Source organism: Empidonax traillii, unplaced genomic scaffold (assembly GCF_003031625.1).
Source record: "Empidonax traillii isolate 1590-97213 ecotype Southwest subspecies unplaced genomic scaffold, ASM303162v1 scaffold649:size547179, whole genome shotgun sequence".
In the NCBI taxonomy this organism is placed as follows: Eukaryota; Metazoa; Chordata; class Aves; order Passeriformes; family Tyrannidae; genus Empidonax; species Empidonax traillii.
In genome coordinates this window covers 187,449-200,040 of record NW_020955842.1, presented here as the reverse complement: position 1 = coordinate 200,040, position 12,592 = coordinate 187,449, and the positions used below count along the sequence as shown (strand labels likewise).

The following is a 12,592-nucleotide window of genomic DNA, read 5'->3' as shown; positions in this document are numbered from 1 at the left end:
TCTGAAAGGAAGCTTCTCCATTCCAGAAAGACATTTACTTTTCTTGGTAGAATCTGACTCATTTTCTGCAAATATCTAAACATTCTAGCTCTTTCCATCTGAAATATGTTTGGTCCTCTTAAGAAGTCTCAGAGGTCTTAAACTATGTACCCCAAAATCTGGAAAATTCTAAACAACATTTTTTTAGTCTGATTTTCACGTGATATGAAGTGTTCAAAGCATGTGTGGATGTGGCACTTGGGGACATGGTTTAGTGGTGGAGTTGACAGTGCTGGTTAATGGTTGGACTTGATGATCTTACAGTTCTTTTCTAACCTAAATAATGCTATGATCCAAATTTAAAATTCAGGCTGAACCAACAGTCTTGCCTCATTAAGTGACTGAATGAAGAGATGCAGAGGTTATTGCTCCCCTATTACTAACTACTAACTAATCCTGGCCTCACTTCAAGGAACCAAACTAAACTGTGACATGACAACATGTGTGGTCACAGCACTAAGCCTGACAGACTTCAAGAAATGTTTGTACAATGCTCTCAGGCACATGGTGTGACTCTTGGGGATGGTCCTGTGCAGGCCCAGGAGTTGGACTGGATGATCCTCATGGGTCCCTTCCAACTCAGCACATTCTGTGATTCTGTGGGACCATTCTATACTCCATTCACAACTTTTTCTGAGAAAAGGCAAGCTGAAGATTGTTCTGCATTTGAACACAGAACAATTAACAATGCTTGACTATGTCCCTTTCACATGCAGAGATTTCTTGGACAGTTCTCAGGGAACATTTTATGACCTTTGAAATAAGAGATAAGTACAATATTTTGGGTGAAACTTAGAGCTCATAAGCTTCACTAGTCCAGATATATACATGCTAAGGGCAATTAAACAGACAGCTTACCTTGAACTAGTTTTCAGTTGTTGATGTTCTTCTTGATGTTCCACAATGCCGTGTAAATCTGGTGGCACAAAGACTTCTTTATTAACATTGCTCACCCAGCTGGTCTTTCCTTTGCTCATTTTGTTCTGACTCACTTCAGCTAAAATGTGAAACAAGAATATTGTTGTCTCCCATATGTTCATACAGGATTTCTTAAGAAGCAAGTACAAGTATCTGCATTTAGTCCTACAGCTATTTCTAAAGTCTGCTATTTTTGAACTGTTTTCAGGAGCAGATCTTGTGCCTTCTGAAAAATATTTTTTTTATGCCACTAGAACACTCAAATACTGTTCTGAATACTTCACTCTACTACTCCAGATATATCTGTTTGAGACCTTAAAGTGATCCTAAATGGAGGAGTTTTCTACAGCAGCTCAGGTAAAGAATGATCCCGTAGTTCTTGCAGCTAGATAGACATAAAAAAATCAGCCTCAGTGTCCTGAGGAAACAAAAATGATTAAACCATAGAAAACTGAAAATACGCTGAAGTACAGTTAGTCAAGTCAATTATTCCCCTCCTACAGCAGTAAACTGGAAGTTGGTCATAACTCACTGAAGCAGGAGGTTAATCCTTTAGGGACAGAATTATCACAAGAAGTTAAAAAGTTAAGTATAAACAAACCAACCAAACAAAAAGCCCCACCTCATTCAGCAAATGCAAATAGATTTGCATTTCTTTCGAGGGTGGGACAGAATCCTATTCTGATAGCCCCTTTCAGAGTAAAAACATTACATTATTTCCTCTACTGCATTTTGCATTCTCCAGCATTTTAGAAGAGAAGAACTTCTTCGTGTGTAAAAATAAGCAAGATTTTTATTCTCACTTTCGCTATCTGTAAATGCAAGCAAAAATATCTTGCCGTCTCATGAGTCATTTAAACCAAGCAACTGCACATAGTTCCTAATGTACCAATATTGCTCTTTGTTCAAGTAATAAGATTGGGATTAATTAACCTACCTTTAAGATATTATGGATAGAAGTAGTTTCCTTTAAGTTACAAGTTACTGTCAAATTCAGCTAGAATTTTACAACTGATTTTCATGATCTTCAAGTCCAAAACCAGCCAAAATCATAAACATATCACACTAACCCCTGATGATTTTTTTTTATTGCATTCTTTTCTGTTTCAGGTCTTCTCGTGTTAACTTAAAAACTCAAAGCACTAACTTCAAATTGACTAAACTGATATTATTCAAACTCCTCTCTGAAAACAAGGCTAACTTGTAGTTAAAACCTATAGAAAGTAGCAAGCTATAGCCCAGCCACATTATTGAGAGAATTATCTTACTTGTTTTACTAGCATGTAGCAAAATCCCTCAATAGAACCTATAAAACCAAATAATACAAATATCAGTACAATCTGGTAAGAATAATGTAAGCCTTGTCCTTCCAAATCAAAAGGATTTCATAGAACTAGAGGAGATTAGGAGTGGATGGGGGTCAATCTCTCTAAGAAAAAAACAAAACATAAAAACAAACTAACAAAAAACACACAAAAACTTTTTGTACAAAGAATGATAAAATAGAGCAGAACTCTTTAGATTAAAAAGTCAGATGCTAAGAGATTTATAATGGAGGTCTATAAAATCCTGTATACTATATTATATATGTTTTGGAGAATATAGATTGACTGTTCACTCTCTCTCCCACGGATGAAGTTCATGGTGACCAGGCCACTCACCATGATGTGGGCCTGCTGAGTGCATTTAGAGTTCATGTGGACATAGAATGCCAGTTCTAGCTGCCAGAGTTTCCAGCATATATATTGCAGCTAGTTATAAGCACTATCTCTAGCTTGTGGTGCCAACCATTAAGCCTCAAAGGTCTCAAACTAAGCACCCAGGATCTTGCAAATCCACATTAAAGAGCAACTTCCTCAATCTCTGATTCCTTGCATGTTCCTAAGTAGCTCACAAAGCCTCGGAAATGGAAATGAGAATGAGCCTGGAAGCGCAGAGAGCTTTTAATATACAGCATTAGGGGAGAGGAAAGCTTACACTGTATATTACATAGAAAGTCTCTTTTTTTTGCTTCACTTTCTGCTTGTAGAGATACCAATATTCTTGTATTTCACAGATAAGTACAGGAAGTTAGGTAAGTAAGAGCCAGCCTTTCCAAAACAAAATATAAGCCAAATGCTTACCAACAGTGGCAGGCCTCCGGCGCATGGACGCTCTAATAATGTCTGCTCCGTGTATCTTGTCTCTGTGCCTCTTTGACTTTGCTTCGTAAAACCACTGCCCACTCATATTCTTTAGCTGAACATCATCTTTGATTTTCTCTGGTAAATGCCTGAGGAGGAGAAAAATGGATAAATTAGATAGACACAGGCAATGTATTTACCAATGTGAACAGAATAAAAGTCAAAGTTGGTTGTTAGTTTGTTTTGGAGAGCTAGGTTGTGGTTTGTTTGTTGAATTTTTAAAATGCTGACTCAGCATGCTACTTCCATCTTTTTATCTGTTACTTTCCTTATTTATTTGTGAAGGATGACAATAATCTGGACAGGGGAGAACCTCAGCCTTGTTACTTCAACCAATGCTCTGAGGGTAACTCTTTAAATATAAAAAGTTTCACTATTATAAACACTCAAGCAGAGACAGCTCTGGAGAAGTCTCCAATGACTGCAGATCTTGATTTCCTACCTTCAAAGGCCAGGCTTCCAAGATTAAAACTGAGATAAGCTAGCAGAACAACAGAAGCAGTCTGTACTAAAATTATGAGCTTGGCTACTTTGGGGCTTAGAAGATGCCTCTTCAGAGTTTTCCTGTGGCACTGCTTTTAAACACACACTCCAAATGTGGTCTGGAAGCATGATGCCATTTTTTCCATAAGTTACACAAATCCTTATATGTATTCAATGAGTTACCAAGGAAGACCTCATCCCATGGAAGTAACAACAAAATAAGTTTCTGCCATTTATTAATCTGCATATATCCATCACGTGAACTGCAGCCATTTTAAATACTGGGAGACAAATTTTTAATAATTGGATTTCAGGCTTCAGGGTCATCCTGCTTTTTATGAAGCACACTTGAACAGAATAAGGGGTTGCTGTGTACACTTTGAAAGCTTGTTTTCTTTCCTTGTTAGGCATATAACATATTAGGCATATGCCTATACATGGCCTGGAGACTAACCTGCAGACTGGGAAAGTTACTACACAGATTTAGAGAGCACTTAAACAAAAAAAGTCAAGTCAAGCTTATCTTCTCACTTCATTTGTGCCCTTTCCTTAAGCAAAACAAGCTAATAACAGAGCCTAAGGGAGAAATCAAAATAACTCCAATTACTGAGGTTTTCAGGCTAAAAAGAGTCCCCGTTGCTGTGGGGCAGTACTATCTTCCACAGGTCTGGTGAACAGCCATGGTTTGTGTTGGAAGTGACCCGTAAAGATTGTCTAGCCCAATTCCAGAGGTTCACGACAGTTTTACATTTCTCAGGAGTTTAGGAAACAGAACTTCTAGTGCAACCAAGTAACTATGTTGATAATCTTTCTATTATAGGTTGTAGATTTCACTGTCAAATACAGACAAACATTCACAGCAGAGAAACAACACTAAGCCAGTCCCTTACACTAAGACAGACCATCCTTACCTGTCACTCAACTTCTCCATCTTTGTATGGCCAGAAAAAAAAAAAAAGCCTAATTTGAATGCATCAACTATATTCGAATTTGAACTTAAACTTCTTTTTGAAAGTGCTGTCAAAAGTTAGTCCCCCCAGGCGTGTAAATAACTTCTGTCTCAAATCACCTACATATACTTGAGGCTGCCAGGAGTTGAGGTCACCACTGGCAGTTTTAATGCCAGGTTTCAACAGTTCATAGAATTACTGCACTATTTAAAATTTGTCCCTCCCTCTTATAACTCTGTGCTTCTTAAAGAGCCAAAAGAAGCACTTCTCTTTTGCTGCAGGTCTTTTAAGCTGGAGCAGGAACAGAGCAGTAGCTTCCCTGTCCTCAAGCAAATAAATTACTCAGGTATGAGCCAACTCCTCATTGCTCAGTCAGTTTGTGAATACAGCCAGCAGGAATACTGAAAATATGGAAGGCAAGAACTTTTTACACAGATGACTGCATCTCCCTTTCACCTTCTTTTCCACTTGTTATTTGTCTTCTCAGAACAGATGTTCCTTAGGGCTAGGGACTGGCTTTTCAGCTATTTGTACAGCCTGCAGGGCAGCAGAGCTCTGACCACAGCTAGTGCTTCAGGGCAGTATGACAACATATGCCAAGGGAGGTTCTCTAGTGGGAAGGTACTGAGTCACAGGGCAAGTATTCGATGTCCTCACCCTGTTTGATTCAACCCTTTCACCCCAGACTCTGTTCACCCCTTTCCCCTTTGTATTCAGCCACTGAAACTAGGGTGTGGTAGGAGACCTTTCCAAGTCAGCTCAGACCAGATCAAGCTCAGCTCCTCTGCAGAAGGGGGCAGGATCACAGACCTCTCAGCTGTCTCCGTCTACCTACCTGCTTGTTGGACTCTCAGATCTGTGACTGACTAACATAACACAAGCAGACAGAGACAGAGGCATAGATTTGTCATAGCTCTAGACTCACTAAATGTCACCCATGGCCCATGCAGCTGTCATTTTAGCTAGAAGTGAATGTCAAGCACTTTGCTCCCACCACTGCTTGCTGCCTATGAAAGTTAGTGTACTTTAACTCAAGCAGCTCAACAGACCTTCTAGACTTTGGGAGATAACAGTGCTTGCTAGCAGAGATATAGACGTGCTCTCAATTTACACAGTACTTCCTTTACAAATGTCCTTCTGCCTGATGGGGCTTGTATGGTAGTAACAGACAGGTGTTCACAGATGCTGACTTCCAAAAAACTTTTGCCTTCTCTTCTCGCCTTGAAGTTAGCTTGGCTTACTCATCTCTTCAAAAGAAGTATTTAGCCTGTCAGTCCCATCTTTTGAGGAACTAAGGGCAACATCAGTATTGAAGCTCTTCTCAGGCATTCCCCAGCCACAAAGAAACAGATTTCCATTATCAGAAAGAGAATTAGTTCTAGGTCTTAACAGGGAAAAAGGCTCTAAAGCCACCTATGTTCGCCAATGTATCGTAGTCTTGTAACCCCAGCAGCTGTTTTTGCAACAAATGGGAATTTTTACAGTGCTAGTTGAATTCTCAAGCTTTACTACAAGTAGGCCTTAGCAGTAACATCAAAATGCTTGCACTTTGTGGGCCTGTTTCACTGTTAGGAATTAGATTTAGATTGTGGTTTACCTTGAAAGGAACTGTGCAGAAATCAGACTGCAGCCATGGTTTTCCACAGCTTCCATGCCTCCCAGCACACCAGAAGAGGATTAGAAGCCAACAGTTGATTCTATGCCAGCTTCTCAGTTAACAGAAAGGCTAACCAGGTTGTCATTACGTTTTTCTCTTGGTGATCAAAGAACTACTAGGCATCCAGATTACGATTCAGATTGCAGGCTTAGTTGCCAATTTGCAATTAGGAGAAAATGTAGTAACAGCTTTACATATGATGTGAGTATGTATTCAGTGATCTGTTAAAACACAGGCCAGTTAGCCTATGCTGCAGTTTTCAGAGTGAAACAGCCTACAGTTATAATGAAGCTAGTGCGCATTTCTCCTACAGGGACATAAAATTCGAGAAAGTAAAGGTAGGTAGTTAGAAGGAATTCACTCCAAAATCCTCCTTCAAAATAAGACTGAGTTCCCCAGTACTTAATATGCTTTTTCCACTGTGCCAAGGTGAAACCTGTTTTATGGCAAGATGGCAAATTCTTCACCCCCCCTAGGACATTAGGTGCATGCCGAATTACACTGGATGGGCATACAAAGCACTCTGCAGGCAAACAGAAAATCTATGCATGGATTAATTGGGTTGTTTCTCTCCACCTCCAGAACATCTGATAATGGACTAAACCACATGGTATCACTGTAAGGCAGGAAATCTGCTCTGATATAATCAGTGCCTGTCAACCTTCCTATCATCAAACCTAGAACAGTTGTTCAGCTACAACTCCTCAGTTCCTTCCCCTGTAATCACCTTATTCATTGTCTGTGTTACAAGGCACTACAGAATTTGCAAGATGTGACAACTGACATCTTAATACCTTATTTTACTGCCTTATACCTCAACTGACAGCTTAAGCTGAGCTTTTCAGACAGGAGAACCTGTGGGGTGCCAGCACATTCTGGGAATCCTTGTGATGAATGAAGAAGCGTTTAGGTCAGGATCTGTGTTTGGCTTAAAGAGACAGATTCATTATTGTCTCACACACCCTATTCTGAACAGATGGAAAAAGCACCCCAGTTCCAATGGCAAAATAAAGGCTTTAAAAAGCATGATACCACCATACCTTATTTAAAAATTAACTTCCAAACCCTCCCTTCTGCAAATAAAATACCAAATGAGTGGACAAGTTGAAAGATGAGAAAATTTTGAGGAATTTAATCTCAATTCTATTTGCTGCAAATATGAAACCAAAACGACAACGAAGGATTTAGGTTCTAGGTCACTTTCAGAATACAGACAAGACAAACTTGTCAAAAACCATCAATGAAGGAACAACTATTCTGAGACAATCCTTAAGGATAACCTTGGTATCCTGACAAGAACTTCAGAATCATATTGCAAAAGATGATGATCTGACAGGATCTTGTCATATCCTTAAGCCCTAAATTTAGAGAAAGTTGTCGTTTGTGATATCCCCAATCCCAAGTAAGCTTTCAAAAAAATTTACTTTGAGTCAGAAGGCATGATGGTCAGCCTAAGACACCTCAGCTAGACACAAAGTACCATTCTGTTCTCTGGTCAGGACAGACTGCAAAGCACATACAAACATATCGTGCTCTTGCCTTGCCTGTAAGCCACACCTCTTTAATATGTTATTTTTCCATTTACAGATGTTCAGACTTTTATAATGAAGTAGTGCAAATGATAGAGAAAGGATTTTGCAAAAAAAAAGGAGCAGAGAACTGATAAAATGAACATTTCTGCAGAGTTCAGCTTTGGAAAGAGTCCCTAGGTGTTGTATGGCAATGATAAAGAGTGATTCTTCAAAATTCTGAAATTATAATCGGTCCTTCATTACCTAACTATGCAGACACTACCAAACTATCACAGTCATTTGGGTGGGTATTGAGTACACATTTCGAAAATTTCTAGAATATCTGGAATAAATAATTGGAGGAAGAGTAGGAAAAATGGGCAATTCTTTTTAAAAATAAGGTTAGCTTTGACAGCAGCTCTATCTTCAGTCAGGCCTTTAAATTTCATCTAACACCCATGTTTAAAATCATCTCCACCAAGAGCCCTGCCTGTGTTAAGCACATCCTCAAAACTGCTACATCTAACAGAAAAGTATTTTATGAAGATTTTTAAGAATGTATTCTGGTGACAGTCATTTTCATACTTTAGTGTAAGTCTGGCTAACCCTAATGTCACCCTGATACCTTAAATATATCCCATCACACAAAAAAGCACCGTCCTTCTAGTAGAGTACAATATAAGGAATACTGTCTTGAAAAGTAACTGAAGAGGATATCTGTCAAAGCTGACAAGAACCTAAAAATCATTTACAGTAGAGTTTCAACAGCCACTCACTCCCAGCAGAATCAGACCCCTGAAGCTTCCTCTTTTTTTGCAATGCCACACCAAGGTATGTATCAAAGGGGTTTGGCATACAGCAGTCACCACCCACACAACTCCACAACAAAATTTCCCCTATCATTAACCTCCCTCAGTTTACACAGGGAGCAAACAATCCCAAGCACAGCCCACAAGAGCACTGCCAGGAGGTTCTGCAGGAAAGGGCTGACAGCCACAGCAGAGATCTCTGTCACAGAGGGAACCACAACAGCCTTGTGCTTCAGACATGCTGGTGCCAGGGGCCAGCCACTCCACCACAGAAGTCACCCAACCACGTTCCACAACTTCACAGACAGATATATTTCTATTCACGTTACTGTCTCCAGAAAGGGTTCAAAATTATGTTAATTTTCAAGCACACATCTGTAAAAGTAGTCCTTAGGGGCTATGCTGGAGGTACTGCCAGGTAATTCAGTCATGCACTTAGCCCACTCACTTGTTCAGTACTGGAGCAGGGCATATCAGAGATTCCTGGACAGGAATGAGGACAACAACAACAAAATAAGTTGGTAATATGCTGAAAAACAGCTTCTAGTCTTGACAAGCTGTTACTTGACTCTCTCATTTTATGCCTTTTCCCCCCTCCCCAGCAACACTGCTATTCAGTGACTGGCAGCAGCTCCTGGGGCAATGAAGCAAAGAGAGAAATCTTCTTTCACAAGGAATAAAAAAAGATGACATGTCTTTTGCTTTCGTTGCATCACACCTGCTTGTCATCTGAGATTTCTTCATCACCGTTTTGCCAGTGAAAAAAAAATACCCCTCTCCTTTGGAACAAGCCTCAGCAGAGGTGAAAGAGGAAGCAGGCACGCTGTTCCCAAAGCAGTGCTGTTCTAAACCTGTAATCTTGATTCAGCCCAGCACAAGAGGAGCTGCAGAATGGGCCAAAGACCTATTATAGTATTCAGCAAACCAAGAATTAAAACAGAGTGCCTTAAGGAGGCTGCAGACCTGCCTAAGCAGTGCAGTTTTACTACAGATTAGCAATACTGGGAACTGTTAGCAGGGGAGTGACTCTATCAGGTGACTTGTAAAATTCCACTAGGAAGCTGCTCAAAGAGGATTTTGTCATGTTACCAGTTTGTCCATGATCCAGGAACATGGCACAGATTATGAGAATACCCTTCAAACCTCAGAACTTCTAGAGGGAAAAAAAAAATCACATTGAAAGACTTCCATTATATACACATACAAGCAACACTTTGTTAGTGTGTGATGTTTGAATGATGACAGTTGATTCCAGCTCTTGGAATCTTCCAGGTGTGCAAGGTTGCTGAACCCAAACTAAAATATCACATCTCTTTGGTTGGAGATATAATTCAAGTAGTGTTTTAATATATAAGATATAAAAAGCAAGCTCCACGTTCCACAACTAAGCAGAAAAATCCATTTCATATATAAGCTTCCAGCATCTCAGAAATTACAATATTCAGAAACCAGAAGAGGCATTTTATTGAAGAAACAAACGTACTGATTACAGGCTGCTACAACCTGCAGTCTCTTGCATTGTCCACCACACCCTCTTGAACTAGAATTACAAATGGCAAAAGTGAAGCTACACGAACAAAAATACTTGTTGACAGTCCTTTCAGGCCACTACTGAGAGTGGTTTTTTTGAATTTCTGTTCCAAGAAGAGTTCCTTTCCCCAAATGCTGTTTTCAAATTCACATCTACAATTACTTTGCCTGAATGCTTTCACTGTCTGGCACTGATGTAACATTCCAAGACTAAAACCAGTGTTTTTCTACTTACAGTAAACAAAATGCCAGTTCTGTTACAGGAAAGTCAGTTTACTGTTTTTTAAAGTAGAAGACAAAACTATGTGGTGAAAACATCTCCTCAGGTTGCATTAAGATGGGGAGGGAGGGCAAGGGTGAATATTGTCTGTAATGATTTTTCCTTCAGCCTTCAGTAAAGCAAATGCCTTGAGAGGAGAAGCTTTTTTAACCTGGAGAAGCTATTTACCTTTTATTGCTCTTACACTAAAAGAAGCAAGAAGAATAACTCTAAGAAATGCTGACCACATGCTGATAAAACAACTTCAAGGCTGCACAAGCATATACAGCAAAATGAACACTGCTCTTAGGTCAAGTGGCAGGCTGCTGTTTCCTTTGCAGGGTATAGGGTATGCTTGCACAGAGGTCATTTGTCAAAAAAACTTTTCTCACCAGAAGAGAAGCATCAGAGATGCATCATGGTTGGAATAATTTCAAAACATTTAAATTGGAAATAGAGAACTTAATGAAGAACATCACAAAGAGAAGGAATCTTAAACAAGACTACCAAATCAGTGAGAGAAAATCCTACCCTCACTGAGACCTGTAAACATTTATTTGTGTTATATCACTTTGAGTTTTCAGCACCTCAGGCTCCCTTTTTCGTTATATGTCCACTTCTTATTTTGTGTACCTTGTAATAGGTAATTTCCCTCACACTGAAAAAAGAACAAAAAAGAGCTGACTACTAAAATCCTCACTCTTTAGTAGGCAGCTATCAGCTGAAGCAACTATTTGGCTGCTATTTATGCCCATGTAGATAACTTTCACAGTCATATGGGCAAAGCTGCTCTCCTTGCATGCATTTCTAGTCACAACAGTTACCCTAAAATAGCTCCAGGAAAACCTCCCAGTGCACAAACCACTCCAGAATAAAAACACATTGCTCCATCTGTGAAACCACAGAGAAAATGAGGAGAATTTTTATGCAAGGACTTCTCTTGGCAGCAGGGCACAGTGTTGATACCCCTTCTGGACTGCAGCTCCAATATATTGCACCTCATGGATTTGAGGTATAACTTCAGCATTCAGACATATTGCTGACTGCAACCATACTTTTTGTTTATTTGGGTTTCTAGTGCTCATTTTGAATCAACTCCCTCTGCTTATCAAGCATTAGTTCGTTTTGCAGTGGTTTTGACACTTGCAAACTGAATCATCTTCTGAGCAAACCAAGGCAGATGCGTATCCAGACAGATGTATACCAGGTGTTCTTGGCTCCTTAGGGAATTATAAGGGTCTGAAACAATTTTGGTCAGTAGTGAATCATTTGTGTGGTAGAGGGATTTAATCCAGAGACTATGCTAAATCTAGTCCAGAGTAAAAGAATCTCCAAACCACATATACTGTGGAATATGGGGTCCTTCGCAAAAATTATTCTAATCTATTCCCGAGTAATTCAGTATATGAACTATGTAGGTCTTCCCAAAACAACCCAAGGTGCTGGATGCCTTACCTGACTCTCTCTTCTTCAGCTCTTTTAAGTTCTGCATCCCGTTGCAGCACCTTCATTATTGCCTCTTGTTCCTCCTCTGTTAGAAAGCTTAGGTCAATCATCTTGTTGTGTGGGAAGGGGCTGGTAAATCCTTCTGAGGATAGTCTTGTAGCCTAAATTAAAGTTGGAGAAGAAAAGTCTTTTTCAGCAGTCACTGAGAAAGCTGGACCAGGTTACAGTCAGTGTTTTAAAAAGTCCCAAATGTTGCTTTCTCGCAGTACAGTATGTGTGTGCTTCCCTAGAAGAGAGACTTCTGGGAAAGTGTTGCATTCTTGCTTGCCATAATAATGATGTCTTCTCAGTTGGTCCTCTCAGCTCTACTTCCTGAAGTAACAGTTCATCGACCCAGCATATCCAGTGTTTGAGAACAAACAAAACATTCCCTAAAAAAAGAGACAAGGAAGAACAAGTTGTAGTATCAGGGATCAAGGAAGTAGATTATGTATGCATTTTTAATTAAAAGAAACAAGTTTTTCAGTGTGATTAAACTACTTTATGAAGTTCAAATGGTCACTTCAAGTCAAACCTGTTTTACAGGCCTCTTGAACAAGGTGGCCATGAAAATATATTCCTTCCCAATACAGCAACTCACACCCTAAAACACAAAATCAAGTGTCCCTCAAATTGTACTTTTAAAATAAGTGCATTTTAAGTTGTTCTTAAAGTTAGCAGAACAATTCGGAGGTGGGGGAAAGGGGGAAAACAAAACAAAATAAGTCAAGAGCATTTATCACATTCATTTCAAGTAACACAAAAAAA

The 12,592-nt window shown here is 39.5% G+C and overlaps 1 protein-coding gene across 10 annotated transcripts in view; it reads right to left on the bottom strand.

Annotated features, from left to right (window-relative positions):
• SYTL2 (synaptotagmin like 2) overlaps positions 1-12,222 on the bottom strand; it is a 41,164-nt gene extending 28,942 nt beyond the window's left edge. For 7 of the 10 annotated variants that reach the window (XM_027899178.1, XM_027899179.1, XM_027899183.1 and 4 more), the window contains exons 1-3: positions 11,795-12,222; positions 3,081-3,229; positions 898-1,036 (exon numbers count right to left, since the gene is read on the bottom strand). In XM_027899178.1, coding sequence (XP_027754979.1) covers positions 898-1,036; positions 3,081-3,229; positions 11,795-11,895 — 389 coding nt within the window. In that variant the 5' untranslated portion in view covers positions 11,896-12,222. Of the gene's footprint in view, positions 1-897; positions 1,037-3,080; positions 3,230-4,534; positions 4,571-11,794 lie in introns of those variants that run through there. The other 3 variants (XM_027899181.1, XM_027899180.1, XM_027899186.1) reach the window with 3 other exon arrangements.
• Positions 12,223-12,592: the final 370 nt, after the last annotated feature.